At 39.6% G+C, this 19510-nt stretch overlaps 1 protein-coding gene across 11 annotated transcripts in view; it reads left to right on the top strand.

Moving 5' to 3' along the window:
* CHL1 (cell adhesion molecule L1 like) overlaps positions 1–19510 on the top strand; it is a 185824-nt gene that overhangs the window by 146652 nt on the left and 19662 nt on the right. For all 11 annotated transcript variants that reach the window (XR_005601363.1, XR_005601364.1, XM_039548076.1 and 8 more), the window contains 9 exons: positions 375–499; positions 6143–6244; positions 6470–6667; positions 7765–7835; positions 11874–12096; positions 15748–15863; positions 16024–16228; positions 16606–16728; positions 18140–18319. Coding sequence is in view for 9 of the 11 variants with exons in the window: in XM_039548076.1 (XP_039404010.1) it covers positions 375–499; positions 6143–6244; positions 6470–6667; positions 7765–7835; positions 11874–12096; positions 15748–15863; positions 16024–16228; positions 16606–16728; positions 18140–18319 (1343 nt within the window). In the remaining 2 variants the exon portion in view is untranslated. The remainder of the gene's footprint in view (positions 1–374; positions 500–6142; positions 6245–6469; positions 6668–7764; positions 7836–11873; positions 12097–15747; positions 15864–16023; positions 16229–16605; positions 16729–18139; positions 18320–19510) is intronic.

Below are 19510 nucleotides of genomic sequence, written 5' to 3'. Positions count from 1 at the left end.
AGGTTCAGCCCCCCACGCCGCACCACATAATATGACTGAGCACATACATAAAGGCTGAGGGACAGATCCTCACTGAGGGGTAAATCAGCATCGTTCCATTCAAGTCAATGAAGCCATGCCATTTACACCAGCTGAGGATCTAACTACGAGTTCTAAATTGCTACAAAGATAATATTCTAAAGTACAATGTATAAAATATCTTCAGCTAAGACACAATTTTAAATAACAGACATATGCCACCACTGTATTATTCCAAATGAGTCTGTTATCAAAGGCGTGCATGAACAGGCCTTCAGGAAAAAAAATGTCTATCAATAATATGCTTCTCTTCCAATTCTCTCTCATGCTTATGTAATTTCTTTTTTGTCCTGAAGGATAATTACTGAAATGGATACATTGTTCATATCAAGTGTGACATTTGAGGATCAAGGCGTTTACACCTGTGTGGCTAGTACATCCCTGGACAGTGTTACAGCTGAATCCCAATTAATTGTCCTTGGTAAGTAATTTTTTATCCCTGGTTTGCAGACTACATCCAAAAAGTTAAACAATGCAGTGATTCAGACCAGTTTTTCTACACACTCAGTTCAATTTATAGAACATCAGTGGCCTGATTTTCAGAGATTTAGAGCACCTGCAGCATCTATTAATTTGGATTAGGACTATGCTTTCTCAACATCTGTGAAAACTGGGCCTCAGAGCACAGTATTCTGATACAACAACACATATAATAATGTCCTTGTTGAGCACCATTCATCATTTTCTCTTGTGCAAGAGGCAATCACACCAGCTGTAGGAGCTATTGAAGGCTGGAAGCTCTAGTTGCATTGTTGGAAAAGATATGCTGTCACTTTGCAACCTCAGGGGGAGGATTCCTCTATCCCAGCTTCCACGGAGATCTCCGGCATACAGCCTAGCCACTTGGAATGTGCTGGTTCCAGAATATGATATTACAGGGACCACCCACGAGAACTTACCAGTTTTGACTTAGGGTATGTCTACACTACCAGATTAGTTCGATTTAACTTAATTCGAATTTGTGGAATCGACCTTACAAAATCGAATTTGTGTGTCCACACTAAGGACACTAATTCGACTTTGTGAGTCCACACTAACGGGGCAAGCGTCGACATTGGAAGTGGTGCACTGTGGGAAGCTATCCCACAGTTCCCGCAGTCTCCGCTGCCCATTTGAATTCTGGGATTTCCCCACAATGCATGCTGGGGGGGGGGGGGAAATGTGTCTTGGGTAACTGTCATCATTCAACGTGCTTTCGGACATCTCAGGGGGAGATGGAGGAGCTTACTGACTCGCTCGGATCTCAGCGAAACCAATATCCCCATTGTTATTGCAGCTTGCTGTGTGCTCCACAATCTCTGTGAGAGCAAGGGGGAAGACCTTTATGGCAGGATGGGAGGTTGAGGCAAATCGCCTGGCTGCTGATTATGCTCAGCCAGACAGCTGTGCAATTAGAAGAGCACAGCGGGAAGTGCTGTGCATCCGGGAGGCTTTGAAAGCTAGGTTCCTCAGAGAGCAGGGTAACCTGTGACTGTTCAGTTTCTTTACAGAGAAGCTGAACCTGCCCCTGCTTCAGTTACTGTTGACTTTCTTCTGCAGTTACATACCCCGTTCACCACGTTTCCCCCCTTCCAACACACGTTTAAAAATAAAGTTAATGAAACATTGTTAATTAACAACGTTTTCTTTATTAATGAATTTGCGTTAAAGGGTTGAAACAGGGACGCAGACTGTGGTGGGTAGGGTGTGCAGTGATGTTAACACCGCTTCTACACTCGAGGAATGATAGGCTCCTGCTCCTAGAGCGGTCTGCAGTGCCGGACTGGTTGTTTCAACGGAGCCTGCCATCCCTCCTTTTCGGGACTCTGTGTGCGGGGGCTACGTGACCTTGTGGCGGGGGAGGACGGTTACAGATTCCCCTGCTGCGTGGCTCTGTGGTCCGGGACAAGGACCGCTGCATAAGTTCTGTAACCGCCCTTCCATGCCACAAAGTCACGTACCCCCCACCCACACAGAACATGGAAAACACCTCCCAGACCGACCAGGGTGCCTACTGACTGCACTGTGTGTGTGAGACCTGCTGTTGATCCTGCCCCCGTGTCTGTACCCTGGTAAAGGTGACTGTCCTATGCAATTAACAACCCCCTTCCCCTCCCCCCTTCACAGACAGTCTTCTGTAGAAAAACTTGACGGAAATAGTAATTAACAGCAAACTACTTTTAATAATCAACTACACAGTTAGGGAATGAAACTGGGATTTGGGCTTTGGTGAGCCAGGAAGGGAAGGACTTCTCAACATTTAGGGAATGAGAGCCTTCTTGTATTTGTGCACTCTGCAGGGGTGCAGTGACAGTTTTCATGGCCCCTGTCGCCCCTCCTTCTTGTTACTTTGGGTGAGGGGGGTTTGGGACTTTGTGGTGGGGGAGGGCGGTTGCAGATACAGTACAGGGGGGCTCTGTCCTCTTGCCTGCGGTCCTGCAGAACATCCACAAGGCGCCGGAGTGTGTCAAATTTTCCCTGGGCATTTCCTGTGTGGCTGGTCAGAACATCCAAGCTCGGACTGCTGTCCAGAGTGTCAACAGAGTGGGATAGCTCCCGGAGCTACTAAGGTCGATTTCTGTCCACACATAGCCTAATTCGACATAGCCATGTCGAATTTAGCGCTACTCCCCTCGTCGGGGAGGAGTACAGAATTCGAACTAAAGAGCCCTCTAGGTCGAAGTAATTAGCTTCCTGGTGTGAACGGGTGCACGGTTAAGTCGAATTAACGCTGCTAAATTCGACATAAACTCCTAGCGTAGACCAGGCCTTAGATATATACATAAGTCTACCTTGCTATTTGAATACATCCTGTGCACCTCTTCAGTTATGATTGGGAATACTTATTCTGTAAAAATAGTGAGGCAGCTTTATTTTGTTTTCTAAAGTCCTGAACCTAAGGTACCTATATATCCCCACGACCATAGTATCTGAGTGACTTACAATCTTTAATGTAGTTATCCTCACAAAATCCCCTGTGAGGTAGGGAAGTACTATTATCTATGTACTAGTCAATTACTAAGGGCTATTGTCTTATTTGCTATGGCTAACAGAGTCTTTTAGTTCAAGCATTTGAGGCTCATGCTTTAAGATCCTGAAGTCCCAGGTTCAATCCTTGCATCTGACAGCTTCGGGCTGCAGGTTCATCAGTCTCTATATGTGGCACAGCCATCACGAGGAGGGGTGCAGTTACACCCCCATTTTACAGAAAGGGAACTAAGGGCTTGTCTACACTTGAAATGCTACAGCAGCACAATTTATGCCAATGGGAGAGGTTCTCCCAAATCAGTGTAGGTAATCCACCTCCCTGGGAAGTGGTAGCTAGGCCGGTTATATGAGTTTTTCAGATCCCTGAGTGACATAGCTAGGTTGACCTAACATTTTAGTATAGACCAGGCCGAAGGCACAGGGAGACTAAGTGATTTACCTAATGTCACACAGGAAGCTAGTGGCAGAACTGAGACTTGAAATCCAGCTCTCCCAAGTCCCACGCTGGCACCATAATCACTGGACCAGCCTCCTTTTCTCCTGACACTGCTATGGACTGTCTGCTGCTCTGCCCATGTGAAGCCCTATTGAAGTCATGGGTTGGCGACCTGGTGCACTGACGTGCAATCCATTGCAGAATCGGAGCCTACATACCTATCCAAGGGAACTGGATATTAACAGGAATGTTAGTTTAAGGGCAAGCTTTTGTTTTTGTTTTGATGTAATTCGTTTATTTTCTTGGCAGAGGCTGCAGCAGGACTTAAATCACTCACCTGCAGGGTTTTATATTTACTTCATGCTTTAATGATAAATGCTGGTTTTCAATAAAAAATAAATTAACAACATGACATGCCTTTTATTTACAGTACCATACTTTTATAATACTGTGTTATTCAACATGTTTATTGACTATTTGTTATACTACTTATGAAAATTCCATGAAGGGCTATATTCCCTTTTAAAAGTTGACCTGCTGGGGGGGGGGGGGAAATGGTCTTGATCCTTTTTTGTTTTTATTATGATGTATAAAAAATAGCCAGATGGGATTTTAAAAAAATCTGTTTTTTTCAAACTAATAATTCAAGCTTTTTCTGAAAACTCTATGGTGACCAGAGAACTAACTTCACTAAAAACAAGACACCACAATTTGAGCAGGAAGGAATTTTTAGTTGGACTGTTTAAGACTGTTTGGTTTTGTTAAGCCCATTAGTGACTAATGGACATATTGGAGAACATCTTTATTAAAATAGAGGACCATTGTCTCTCCAAATAAGATCTAAGAACTCACAACAGACATGCTCTGAGACCCCAAGAGGGCCACTAGCAAAATTTAGGGAGGCCATACTGGGTATTTCTGATACACCTCTACCTCGATATAACGCGACCTGATATAACACAAATTCGGATGTAATGCAGTAAAGCAGTGCTCCGGGGGGGGAGGGGAGGGGCGGGGCTGCGCACTCTGGTGTATCAAAGCAAGTTTGATATAACGCAGTTTCACTTATAACGTGGTAAGATTTTTTGGCTCCCGAGGACAGCGTTATATCGAGGTAGAGGTGTATTTCAAAGGTGTAATACAATTGGGGAGGAGAGAAGAGGTAGGGTGAGGGGAAGAATGTTTTTAGCATTCTGTACACATCATAAGCATGGTAAGAAGGCACAAGCTCACTTTTTAAAAAAATCCTGTGCCTTCGCCTTTAATTTAGTTTACAAAAATGCAGTGTCAGTCCTAGTTTTAGCCAATTATAAAGATGACTTGATTGAGGCACAAGGAGGTTTGCTCAAGGCCTCAATGCGCCGCTCCTTAATCTGTTTAATTACTATGTCACATAGCCATAGATTAAAGTGATTCCAGGAGATGGAACCATTTCCACTTTGAGGTTTGAAGAACATGTTCATAATGAACATAGTTTTATTTTTAACATGATTTTTTTTATTTCTTTCCTGTTTTTTTTTTGTTTGTATTTAGATGTTATTTCAACAAACATACTGCACCACAATACTATTGCTATGAGAAATTGTTCTTTTTCCTAAGACCATATACATTTTGTAAAATGGATGGCAAAAATGACAAAACAAGTCACAATAACTGATGAAGATAAACATCTGTCAGTCTGAATGTGCCTGTATCAAAAGCATTCACTGTTGTATATGCATTTTCACAAACATATGTTATCCCAAACCATAGATCGTCTCTATTGCCTCTTATAAACTTGTTGAGAAACACAAGGTCATTCTGCAAAAAATGTCTGTCCTCCCATGCTGTTTTTCTGCTCTCCTGCTGGTTAATCCATCTCTGTAGATGCTGTATTAAAGCTTTACAAGTCAGATTCTAAACTCCTATATAGACAGACCTTGATATGTAGCTCTGAAAATCAGCTCTGACACAGACAGTGCATATGATGGAGCAGTAGCTGGGGTTGTAATGACCCTGCTGAGAGATTAAAAGTCACTTTTGTGGCACCTAGATGAGAGATCTAGCCAGGTTGTTACTTCATACTCACCATCATGGCATCTAAGCACCCAAGAGGCTTTTGTCCTGGCCTCTAGATGGATCATGAACTGAGAAGCTGGGTGATGAACTTTCTTCTCCACTCATAGCATAGGGTTATTCTGGGAATCCATCAGGGATAATGAATTTTCTCCTCCCACTAACATTTAAGGATGTAGGTTTAATATCTGGTAAAGTTCACTCTTCTTCCCCCATCATTGCGGTTTGGACCATAATAAATAAGTGAAGCAAATGCAGCTTTCTGTTAAAAACAGCACTGCGATATATTCATCGTTATATAGACTTTATATTGATTAAGAAAAAAAGAAATCTATTACACTAGTTATTATAATAAGAGTACATGAGATTTCCCTGAAAATGAATATAGCAATTCATAAAATCAGAGGATCCACTTTGTGTTTATATAATAAGGGTGGGATTTTTAAAAGTGATTGTTGCTGGCCTAACCAAGTCGCCATTGAAGTCAATGGGAGTTTTACCACAGCCTTCAGTTGAAGCAGTTAGGCCAATGCACAACACTGTTGAAATCTTACCCTAAATACATACAACTCACTTTCTTTCTGCTATTTTCTCTTTAATTCTTAGATGTTCCTGACCCACCAGAAGAGCTGCTTCTCTCAGAAAAACAGAACAGAAGTGTTAGATTATCCTGGAAAGCAGGAGACAGTCACAACAGTCCCATTTATGGTATGAAGGATTCTTGTACCATAGTCTTGCATTTATTTTGTCCTTTATTATGTCATTAGCACTAGAATAAACAAATAAGGTTCATATACATCCTTAATGTTATTTTTGAAGCACCTTTGTTATAAATTTTGTTTTCTTCTGTGCTTGCCATTGAATTTATATGGGCTTTAATTCAGAGTTATGCTTTTGATATTATCTTTCTCATTTTTATTTTTCCCCTTCCAGAGTCCATTGTAGAATTTGAAGCGAATCGTTGGGAGCCTGGGAAGTGGCAGGAACTCACAAGAATCCCAGGGAACAACACAACCGTTGTTTTATCATTGGCTCCTTATATAAGTTACCAGTTCCGTGTTATATCTGTTAATGGTGTTGGAAGAAGCAAGGCTAGCGCATCATCAACACGCTATGAAACACCTCCCACTGGTAAATACTGTCATCTCATTTCCTGGCTGTATATGTTCTAGACTAACGCTCAATCCAATTTGTTCCATGAGGGTTTGAAATTAGACAGGGTTGTTTTCAGCCCAGTTTAAGTGATCTGGGACCAGATTTTTATACTCTTGCAAACCTGAACACCTTATTCCATGATTTGTCCCACTGAAGCCAAATGGGTCTCTCTGAAGATGTAGTTATATTCAATAGTCTCTGAAAGAGAGAGAGGCCAGAGCTGTGACCCACACCAGCCAGAAGAGCTGGTACCCTGCGAAAGGGAGCATATGCCACACATTTGTCAAGGATGGCACAGCAGCAGTGCTCTCCTGCACCCTCTGAAACTCTGGAGGACAGCATACTAAGTCGGGCGCGATGGTCCAGAGGCTTCAGCTGGTTCTGTTCCTTAAAGCCACAATATAGCCCTTTTATATGCAAGCAGTTACTAGATAGGATCTTTAGCAAGATTTATGGTGAGCCTCCCAGCAGCTCTGAACTTGTCACACATCTCCATTCACAACACATTTCTCATTGTAACACAAAATGACTGGTTCCTGAAAGCACTTGCAGAGGCCAGCTGTTCAGCATTGCATAGTAATTTGCATTGCCCAGGCTTTATTTTTGCTTTAGGGTTTTTTTTTTTTTTTACGTAACTCGCCTCAGCTTCTTCCACAGCTTTTCAGCTCTGTGTCACACACTAATGATACACCTTCTGTTTTCCATTCCCAACAGGGGGAATGTCTCTTCAGAATAATCCCCCTACATCTGGTACTCTGAAATCCAAAAAGTCAGTTTAGAGATATCGACTAAAACTAACTAGGAAGGCTGCTCAAGATCAAACCATACAAACTACATATTTGTTCACTAACCCTCTGTTGTGTCAAGTAATTATGTTTAATCATGGGTTCTTTATTTACATGTTGGTTAGTTGCAACAAAGCCAAATCATTTCAAGTAAGGAAATTAGCCTGGCACTTTTCACATCTATCTGGTTGTTTTGTGAAGATGTAGGGCATGGGGGAGAGGGGAAAAAAGATAGGATTAATGAAGGACAGATGGTGTAAACTAATTTTATTTGTTCTACTGTTATAGCTCCAGACAAGAACCCAGAAAACATCCGAGTCGAAGCTTCTGAACCAAATGAAATGGTTATGAAATGGGAGGTAATTTAAAAGTTCCTATCAGGGATACTATATGTGAAATGATTTCTCCTTTCAAGCTGAAGATCCTGGAGCATTACTGAAGTTATCAGGATCATGTTAAGAGAGTACCCACATTTTCAATATGGGTTTAATGGGTTTCTTCCTGCTAGCTGACTTCTAGTTATCATTAGTAACTCCATGGATGAAATCCAAGGACCAATGTAGTCAAAGGCGAAGCTCCTATTCACTTCAATGGGGCAAGGATTTCTTTCCTCCTTCTACCATTCAAAAATACATTTTTGACACCTGTGTGACAAATGCTATGGAAAAATGTAAGAAGGCCTGTAATACACAGTGTGTAGTGGGGAGAAGAAATCCCATATATAGCAAGAGCTGGAGAAGGTCATTAGTGCAAGTGTTAAAAGAATCTGTAGAAGTATTGAGGACAGAATTACAGACTTCAGATTTCCAGACTGTTTGTCTGTAATTTATGTGCCATCTGTTCAGAGGGATATATTTTCTCTTTAATTCCAAACAGGTTTTAATAATTGTAGAAGGAATATATTTTGTGTAACTGGAATAAAACACATTTTGCAGTGGATTTGGAAAGATTATTTTCTACTCTGTTTCTAGCAGAAACGAACCATACAAATTTCCACAACCTGAATTTTCATTTTAGGTTGGGTGTAGAGTGACCAGATGTCTCGATTTTATAGGGACAGTCCCAATTTTGGGGCCTTTTTCTTATATAGGCTCCTATTACCCCTCACCCCCATCCCGATTTTTCACATTTGCTGTTTGGTTAACCCAGTTCGGTGTAGCCCAGAAGTGAATGTGACCCTCTAAGTCTATTGACTATTACTTTATTGTGAAACTTCATTGTACAAAATATTCCATAGTCAGTGAGAACAATTCTATGTTTATAAGCAGTTGCATAGAGGCAGCTACCAACACAGACAGCATATGTTGTTGTTAATTATTTGTACTGCTAGCTAGACATAATCTCTGCCCAAAAATCTTACAATCTACAATTCAGTTGTAGCACAACAATTAAAGGTGAGAATGGAGTGGGATTGGATAGGTTTAGATAAATAAGAACAGACAGGGATTCTGGGTTCATTTAGATTATTTTTGGAAACAAATATTTTTATTTAGTTTGCTTCTTGTAGGCTTTGCAGCAGATCTTCAATGCCTGATACATACTGAATGCTTTATTTCCAGCAGACAAGGGCCAGATATATATACACACACTGATTCTACAAAATGATGTTAATCTGCCTAGTTTGGATTAACAGATCAGATGAGCATTAGCAATAGAATTTTCAGTCAAGGCTTTGCAGCATTAAGCAAGATCAAAATAATAGCTGAATGGGAGTGAAATTTAACCCTAAACTGGAATTTATTTTCCAGCAGTAAATTTTATTTTCTTATTTTCTTTTTCATGCGTTTTAGTCAAGGGGATTTACAAAATTAAATCCCTGTATAATGCTTTGGCAATGCAATGAAGAAGTCAGAGTGTAAATAATGATGATCATTTTAAACAGTCATGTGCTCCTAAACGTTATGCAAAATTGTTAATAAATGACAATTCAATTAATTACATTATTAATGCAGTTAATTAAATATTAATTCAAATTAAGTCAATTTAAAATGTGATTCAGCAAATACTTTGAATATAGAGTTCATGTGATTTGTTGGATTGGAGCTATAGTGTTTTTCTTAATGCTTCTTATACATGGAAAAAATGTTGATTGAATTCTCAACATTTTTGTGATTTATATACATTATAATTAAATTCTAAAAGTAGTTTGACTTATAAAAACACATTGTTCAACTCTAGATCGAAGCAAAATTTTTTGCACAAAACTTTTTTTGATAAAAAATACAAATGTGGTGACACTGAAACATTTAATGAATTTCTGTTCATTTTGCCAAATTGTTTTGGTCGTAAAGATAACGTAAAAAAATTCTGAAAAAAATGAAAATGTCTTTATTTTGATTTTTTCGAAAGAAAACATTTTGATTTTTTTAGGTAAAAATGAATGTTTCTTTCAAAAACATTTTAAAATGGTCAAAACTGAAATATTTGAATTCAATTAAATATTTTTTGTTCAACCTGTTTTGTTCAACCTGTGGTTCCAACACAAACATTGTTTTAAAAAGTGTTTTGGAAGTGCCAGTGACCCTTTCCCCTCAACCTCCCCCACAAAAAAATCAATGTTATTTTCCCAGTTCTATTCAAATCCAACCCATGTTGGTTTGTTCCCATATGATGGCTATTTGATGGTCTATGTGAAATGAGTCTAGTGCAGTGGTGGGGAACCTGCAGCCCATGGGCCGCATGCAGCCCATCCGAGTAATAATCTGGCAGGCTGCCAGAGTATTTGTTTACATTTGCATGGCCGCCCACAACTCCCAGTGGCCGCGGTTTGCCGTTCCTGGCCAATGAGAGCTGAGGGAAGCCTGACCACTCCTTCCCGCAGCTCCCATTGGCCAGGAATAGTGAACAAATGGTCTGGTGGCCTGCCAGCGGATTACCCTGATGGGCCGCAGGTTGCCTGCTAGTCTAGTAAGATGAGGGGAAGTGGTTGGTGCATATTTAAGATCTTACAGGATAATCTAAATTTATTCATAAATGATCTGGAGAAAGGGGTAAAAAGTGAGGTGGCAAAGATTGCAGATGACACTAAACTGCTCAAGATAATTAAAACCAAAGCAGACTGCGAAGAACTTCAAAAAGATCTCACAAAACTAAGTGATTGGGCAACAAAATGGCAAATGAAATTTAATGTGGATAGATGTAAAGTAATGCACATTGGGAAAAATAACCCCAACTGTACATACAATATGATGGGGGCTAATTTAGCTTCAACTAATCATGAAAAAGTTCTTGGAGTCATCATGAATAGTTCTCTGAAGACATCCATGCAGTGTGCAGTGGCAATCAAAAAAAGCAAGCCGGATGTTAGCAATCATTAAAAAGGGGATAGAGATTAAGACAGAGAATATCTTATTGCCCTTATATAAATTCATGGTACGCCCACATCTTGAATACTGCATACAGATGTGGTCTCCTCATCTCAAAAAAAATATACTGGCCCTAGAAAAAGTTTAGAGAAGGGCAACTAAAATGATTAGGGGTTTGGAACGGGTCCCATATGAGGGGAGATTAAAGAGGCTAGGATTTTTTGGCTTGGAAAAGAGGAGACTAAGGGGGGGGATATGATAGAGGTATATAAAATCATGAGTGATGTGGAGAAAGTGAATAAGGAAAAGTTATTTACTTGTTCCCATAATATAAGAAGTAGGGGCCACCAAATGAAATGAATGGGCAGCAGGTTTAAAACAAATAAAAGGAAGTTCTTCTTCACACAGCGCACAGTCAACTTGTGGAACTCCTTGTCTGAGAAGTTTGTGAAGGCTAGGACTAAAAGAGAACTAGATACATTCATGGAGGTTAAGTCCATTAATGGCTATTAGCCAGAATGGGTAAGGAATGGTGTCCCTAGCCTTTGTCAGAGGATGGGGATGGACGGCAGGAGAGAGATCACTTGATCATTACCTGTTAGGTTCACTCCCTCTGGGGCACCTGGCATTGGCCACTGTTGGTAGACAGGATACTGGTCTGGATGGACCTTTGGTTTGACCCAGTATGGCCGTTCTTATGTTCTTATGTTCTAATCTAAATTGTAATGACTCTACTTGCTGTGCTACATAAAAAATTGAGATAATTTGTGTTTTACTTGTAATGAAGATTACATATATTTATATTACCATAAAACTAAGAAAACGTGCAGCAAAACCTGTTAGTGCATTCTATATGTAGAAAGATATGCTTCAGTAATTAACCTGTTTTAAATCCAGCTGTTGTTCCCCCGTGCTGTTCTAAAAATTATAACACTTTTCCTACAGCCATATTAAAAATAACATGATAGGGAAGGTTATTTTTTTCTCTCTAAAAATTCTAGTGTATGGCTTCAAAATTATTCTCCACTTAATCTGCCATTTTATGATTATAGCAACAAAGGCAGATCAGTATCCCTTTAACTTCTTTTGTAGCCATTGAAACCCATGGAGCAAAATGGACCAGGACTGGAGTACAAAGTCAGCTGGCGACAGCAGGGAGTAGAGACAGACTGGAACGAGGAAACCGTGAAAAAACATTCCTTGACATTGAGGAATACTCCTACCTTTGTACCTTATGATATCAAAGTCCAAGCTGTAAACAATTTTGGATCTGGTCCTGAACCAAATGTTACCACTGGATATTCAGGAGAGGACAGTAAGTAACTGAAATATTTTTGTAAAAATATATGGTGCAGATGATTCTTACATTGCAATATAAATGGATAACAAGTATTATTAGACCAGCTCACAATTAAAAATGCTTAAATGTCACTCACTAGTGATAGCATGTTGGAATACTAAAAGAAACAGAAGGATTATGTGCCAATTTCCTTATTATGAAATTTAGCTATCTAAAAAAAGGTCAGTTATGCTTGCATATAAAAAATGAGTGTACAATTGCTTGCCTAAACTGGCACCTAGTTATGGCTCCAATCCAACAAAACATGTTTAATGTTAAGCACTTTAATAGCACCAGTGACTTCAGAAGGACTATCTATATCGGGGTCGGCAACCTTTCAGAAGTGGTGCGCCGAATCTTCATTTATTCACTGTAATTTAAGGTTTTATGTGCCAGTAATACATTTTAACGTTTTTAGAAGGACTCTTTCTATAAGTCTATAATATACAACTAAACTATTGTTGTATGTAAAGTAACCAAGGCTTTAAAAATGTTTAAGAAGCTTCATTTAAAATTAAATTAAAATTCAGAGCCCCCCCGGACCGGTGGCCAGGACCCAGGCAGTGTGAGTGCCACTGAAAATCAGCTTGTGTGCCGCCTTCGGCACCCATGCCATAAGTTGCCTACCCCTGATCTATATGCTTAAAATTAAGTATGTGCTTATGTACTTTGCTGGACTGGGGCCTAACCCATTCACCTCAAACTACAGGGCGTAAAATACTCTACAGATGCATATATTCAGTTTGTGGGCATTTTAGAATTAAAACAGAGCATACAGACCATTCAGCTTTTGCATGCCAAAAAGAAGTGACATATGCCCCTTCAGTGCACCCCTGGGGTGTAGGGTATCCAAAGGCTGCAAGGAAGAGGATGGCTATGGCTCCTTGACACAATTTACAGAACGGGCCAGCCACACTGAGGAAAGCAGGTGGCACTATCTTTAAGGATCCCCCCCTAAACATTGAGGAATGTGTCAACACTAGTGTTTCCAAGTAATATCACAACCCTGCATGTGCAGTTGACACCTCAGTATATTTTACATTCCATATCTTGAGTACATTTTTGTCATGATACCAACACACCTATCCTTTCTGCATCATGCAAGAAACAGAGTACTTTCTCATGAAATGACCTTCACAATCATCCCGTTCAAACTGGATCTATTTGTCCTGCTTGTAATATGTACAGTTTGCAGCCACACCAATATTCCACTCAGTATTATTGCTTTTTATAGAAATTACTCTTACAATTGCGAGAGACAGAGTCCCTGATTTTTAAAAAGGGTCCCAAACAGGTCTTTAATTTTGCAAGTGCAACTTTGATCTTTCAAATAACTGAGGATCCAGTTTTGTTCCTGTCATAATTGGAGGCCAGCTCTCAAAGTGAGGTCCATCATCGACAACAAGATTCTTTCCAATGTCTGTACTGTGTCTTTCTTCTTAAATGACTGCCTTGATACAAGCAATCAGCATTTGTGCCACAAACATCTGTTCCTAGATTTGAAGCCCCTAAGGGACTGTTATGATGTTTGCCCCAGTTTCCCACATAAGATTATTTGATACTTTTTTTGTAATATCAGCATCAGCCTGTGATACCAACAATCTACCTCTACCTGCCAATCCCTCACACCACAGTGCTCTTTCGTAATCATGTTCCTCCAGTGAACACTAGTGCAAAAATGACAGCACTAGTGCTGGGTCAAAGCTGGTGGAGTTAATACAAACATGCTTCTGGCTACTGTAAGATTGTGGAAGTCCCTGCTACAATATCTAGACTATTGGACAATAGTCCTTCCAATTCCCCCTGACACTATATCATAATTTTTTCTCCCCTCTGTTGTTTATAGAATCAATGTATAAAAGACATTGGGAGGATTTATATTCCCCAGCTGCAATGATGAAAAGCCAAGATTTCCTTCAGTAGGCAACCCAGTTAAGCAAGAGCAGCAAAAAATCTTTTTAGGATTTAGGGATTTAAATCAATGAGGGAGTAAACACCAATGTAGCCAGCTACCAGAGGGAGCCAAGATTCCCTGATACAAATGACAAATGCCCAATGCATTAGTCATTAGCAGCAGGGGCTCAGGACTGCTGGCAAGCAAGGGTTAGAAGTGTCTACAAATGTACATGTTTCAGATTTTGCAGCTTAATCTTATTATGTAAAGTCAGGCAGTTTTCATCCCATGTCTGAAACCTTCAAGTTGTTTTCCTAACAGCAAAATGGATGGACAGCTTGAATGGCCTACAAAAAGACCTACAAGAGATTAGCCAACTGAGACAACTGTTTACTTTATTACTTATTCAAATGGATAAACAACCAAAATCCTTCTTTAATCCATCATGCTGTGCACTAGCCACTGCTGAACTGAATTATTTTATAGATGTTAGTCCAGGGCTGTTCCTCCAGCCTCTCTAATCTGACTCCTTCTTGACATGAAATTAGTCTGTGCCTAGCCCCAATAGGTGCTATAAAAGCCATCATCATCATAACATTAAAAAAATGGCTCAAAAAGGAAACTCTTGTGGACATTATATAAAGAAACTAACCCTCAATTAGATTTTGTTTACAGATTCCGCTGAATGACCTGTTCTAAGTAGATGAGTTATTCATGTTTGGAAAGTAGCTCTTTTACATGGCCAGTGATTTTTGTCATATTTCATTTTTCTGATAGTTTAATTTAACCTGACCCTGTAAACACTTACTACTGTGAGTCTCAATGAGACTGTTTATAGTAGTAAACAATAACCATCCCCTACTTCCTGGTAGTGAGTGTGGGGTTAGGGACATGTGGTTTTTCACGGTCACAATATTAACACTGGACAACATATCATCTGGTAGATAATGAAAGTAAATAAAAAGGGAGATTTGTGTTCAGTTTCACTTGCAATGTGCTTTCTATGGACCTGATCCTGTATCCACCGATGTGGCATTCACTCTGGGTCTAGTTATTTCAGGTGCTGGAGTAGATTTCTTGATGTTCTGTGGTGATTAAAACCCTGCTCTTTAACCAGTTGATTTAATTGCTTAATTAAAAGAAAATTGCTTAAAGAAAGAACTCTAACACCTCATTCAAAAAAGCAATCTTGATCACAATTTTTTTTTATCCTCACTGATACAGAGGTGATGGCCCCCATTTGGAACTGAACTGGGGAACTCTCCGAACTTAAAAGCATGAGTCTCTATAACTTGAGCCAAGCTGGGTAGCTGTGGCGTGTAGGATATGTGTACCTACACAGCACAGTGAAAGGAAGGCTACATCCACACTGCCTGCAGTGTGTAGCTACATGTGACAATGAAAGACACCAACATGGGGGAGGCGGTGAGGAAAGACTCTGGGGAGCTGCCAAAGACTTTTCCCTCTGCCAGACTTTTCCCTCTACACTGCTAAAAATAGCAGTGTAGAAATCAGAGGCACTGCTTTGGCATGTAGAGACCCATATAAGGCACACACCCCAGATTTCAGGCATGTAGAGCTCTCTACCATACTCATCATCTGTGCTGCTATTTGTACCCATGCTAGTTGGGCATGCAGTGTCTGTACTTTATATGCCACCATAAGTGTAGAGCTACTCTTTGAAAATAAATCCTAGGGAGTATCCTTAGTATGTAACACCTACGTATTTATAGTTCCAGATGCTGCTCCTTCAAGTGTAATGGTGGAAGTGATGAATAGTACACTAGTTAAAGCGATCTGGTCCGGCATTCCAAGAGACCGCGTTCGTGGACACTTAAAAGGATATAAGGTTGTCATCATTTATTCTTTAAATAATCCAATGTCTTTTCATGCTGTGTTAGGTGAATCCTGTTTAAGTTTAAAGTAATTGCTGTGAGGTTGGGGGAAATCAATGCAGTGTTCATCCCCACAGAACTTAATCTGTTACAGAATTACCCTTCTCAATACAGGTCATTTGGTGGAAAACAAGGAGTTTGCTGGATGGAAAACAACATCGCCCAGACAAACACTTCCTAACATTTACAGGAGACAGAAACTATGGCATGATTCCTGGTCTAGAGCCATTTAGTGAATTTCACTTAACCGTTTTGGCTTTCAATGCAAAAGGAGCTGGACCTGAAAGTTCTCCAACCATATTCCAAACTCCAGAAGGAGGTAAGAAAAATTAAAATATGGGAATGGAAGAAATTAAACAAACATCTTCCTTGAAACCAGACCAATTAATTCCACTAAGAACTCTGTGTGACTCTAAATTATTATGCTGGCATAAAAAAAGCATTTAATACAATTATCCAATAGAAGGGTCCAAGTCTGTGAAGTAAATGGGAGTTAACAAGGCTGAGGACTCTCAAAAGGTGTTTAGCAAGCATCTTGCAGATCAGATCCTAAGCATCTAACATATGTTGACTGAGAATGGAGAATTGTACATATTGGATGAAGTTATATGCCATACTAACAGGAATGTATTGATACCGAGCTGCTAAAATATGATCTACATTCAGTGAAACTAAGCTAATTCCTATGTTTTCCAGTCCCTGAACAGCCACATTTTCTAAGAATACTAAACTTTGATAAGGATTCTGTCACTTTGTCATGGGGTCTTCCCAGAAAACCAAATGGCTTCCTTACTGGCTACATTTTGCAATATCAGATAAGTAAGTACATGTTCTACTTCGATGTAGACTTTTAGCAAATAGGTTGTATTTAAATCAAACATTATTTTAATATAAAGTTATTTAAAATAGACCGTAACTTAAAACTAATCCTTTTAAAATTTAAGTAACAATTTGTTCAGCACAGAAAAAATATTCCAAAATTACAGACATTAGTTTAGCCTGCTGGGGGCAGGCCAATTCCATTTTCCAGGAAGAAGGATTTCAGCATATTTTTTTCCCATCTAGATAAGCTCAAAGTGCAATCATGATACATTCAGACTCTCAGACTAATCAAATCATGTAATAAATGTTTTCAAATTCACAGACAGTTAACCCAATAGTTAAATAGTGCAGAGAAAATGTATAGCTGTTTTTAGAAATGCACCTGACTTTTCAAAGAAGAAATAATTTGTGGTGATAATGCATGAGTCATGTGCATAGGCTTAGAATCTTTAAACACACATAGCTGGTACAGCTGGGCAAATAATGCAAACTTTTTTTTTTGTGAATATTTATTCAGATTTTTTAATGATTTCACTTCGGCAAATGCTCTCCTCCTGTTTGTAAAAACCCTTCATTTAGAGTCAGGGTAATTACTGCTGAGTCATGTGATCAAGTGGGTCCAGTGATGTATAACCAGGATATCAAGGAAATAGAAATGTTTCTTTGGGGCCAGAAGAAGCTAAGGAGATAGAACAGATATGGTCCTGGAGCAGCCAAGCTCAGGGAGGAAAGTTTATGTTGAATTATTGATTATGAGTTACCAGTACAGCCAAACACTGGGGGTAAGTTTGGATATTAATTCAGTGTATTCTGCTGAGGATGGAGTGGGCATACAACACATGTCGCCAAAGAACGTGTTTGTTGTGAACTTTTTGCTCAGCATCGTTTTTGCTCAGCAGTAAGGCAACTTCTCTCTTACTTTTGTAGTACTTTTATAGGGGTTGGATGCTCTCCATTTTTGGAGAGGGCCAACTATGGGTGTTCAAGAGGCCACTCCTTATATAGCAGCCAGCTACTATACTTCCTGCAAGCACCCCATAAACTTGCATCATGGCTGCAGGCCTACCAAAGTTTAAGGACTTAGGTAATATGCATTTAGGGTTCTAGACAAACATTTTGCATAGCTCTAAAAGTCAGGCCTTTCTCTTTTTTCAGTAACTAAACCTCTAGAATCATAGAGCCTTTTCAACTATCATACTACCCAATCATGTAGTTGATTGATTTAGACATGGTAAATCCCATTTGAAGACTCTCAAATGTATCAGGGTAGTAAGATACACATTTATTTAAAGTACCCTCCTTCCTACTTACTGTAAATTGCATCTTTTCCATCAGCTTTCTTGACACATTCGCATTTTGGTAACATTTAGCTGCCAAGCCTGACTGAACTCTATTGTTTCTCTTTCAGTAAATGAGACAGATGAGATTGGAGCACTGAATGACGTCAATATTACAAACCCTTCGACTTTCAGCTGGAGGTTTTCAAATCTGAGCTCCACCACCAAGTATAAATTCTATGTGAGGGCCTGTACTATAAAAGGCTGTGGGAAACCAATCACAGAAGAAGGACTAACAATAACAGAAGGGAGTAAGTTAATGGGGGTATAATTTAATGATGAGTTTTAATGATAATGGAAGATCCATTGAGAACATTCCAGCTTTGACATTTTCCTCTCTAATTAGAGGAAATTGTTTGCTTTTAAATTTGCTTTGCCTTAGCACAATCAATGAACTTTTAAATATAGGAACCCAAAAACAAATGAACTCCAAAAACAAAAAAAAGTTTAGCCATTCTATGTCACTAAACAGCAGCTTAAACCAACCAATCATCTTAGCTGATTTTTACCAAAACTAGCAGCTTGCATTTAGTAACCACTAACAGGAAGTTGGAGAACAACAAAAATCTGTTTTCAATAATATTATATGGCCGTATTCTGCCCTTAAGTGGACAGTTTGGATTCCGAGAAATATTAATGGAAGCCATGTGTTGTCATTTGAGGGCAGAATTTGGGAATCCCACAAATCAAGAGTAACATAAGGCTAACAGTAGTGCACTTGCTCCATAAATAGCATTATTTTCCCATGAACTAACCCAGTGAAATACCTTTGTAGTATACTTGCTGTCCTCCTCATAGACTTTAAGGTCAGAAGGGACCATTATGATCATCTAGTCTGACCTCCTGCACAATGCAGGCCACAGAATCTCACCCATCCACTTCTATAACAAACCCCTAACCTATGTCTGAGTTACTGAAGTCCTCAAATTGTGGTTTGAAGACCTCAAGCTGCAGAGAATCCTCCAGCAAGTGACCCATGCCCCATGCAAGAAAATTAGAAGAACAAGCCAGGCTGTCTCATCCAACTGAAATAAAATCCACTGTGCTCGGCAACTCTGAAAGTTCTACTGTAGCAATAAACAAGTTCCTAGATATTAATCAACAATGATTGTTTTTGACATACCACAGCAAAGGACAAAGAGAATGTGATAAACAGAAATGGCCTGGCTTCATGATTTTTACCACTGATGACATATTGTAACCATGTAACTTAATATCTTAGCTGACTTTTACCCTGCATAGTCTCTTCAGGTGCTGAAGCCAAAGCACAGTTCCTGGCAAAAAATGATCCAGTCACAGTAGTGGTTAAGACCCCATCTGTGAAACAGAGACAGCCCGTCTCCTTTTGTCTTCTTCCACATGAATTTAATCCTTAATATCCTTAATGAATGTTTATGCATAAAGACCTGGTTGTGCATGTGATGCCTCTCAGTATCCTTCCT

The sequence above is a fragment of the Mauremys reevesii genome, linkage group 7 (genome assembly GCF_016161935.1).
Source record: "Mauremys reevesii isolate NIE-2019 linkage group 7, ASM1616193v1, whole genome shotgun sequence".
In the NCBI taxonomy this organism is placed as follows: domain Eukaryota; kingdom Metazoa; phylum Chordata; order Testudines; family Geoemydidae; genus Mauremys; species Mauremys reevesii.
Note: the sequence above shows the minus strand (reverse complement) of the source record. Positions and strands in the feature narration are given on the sequence as shown.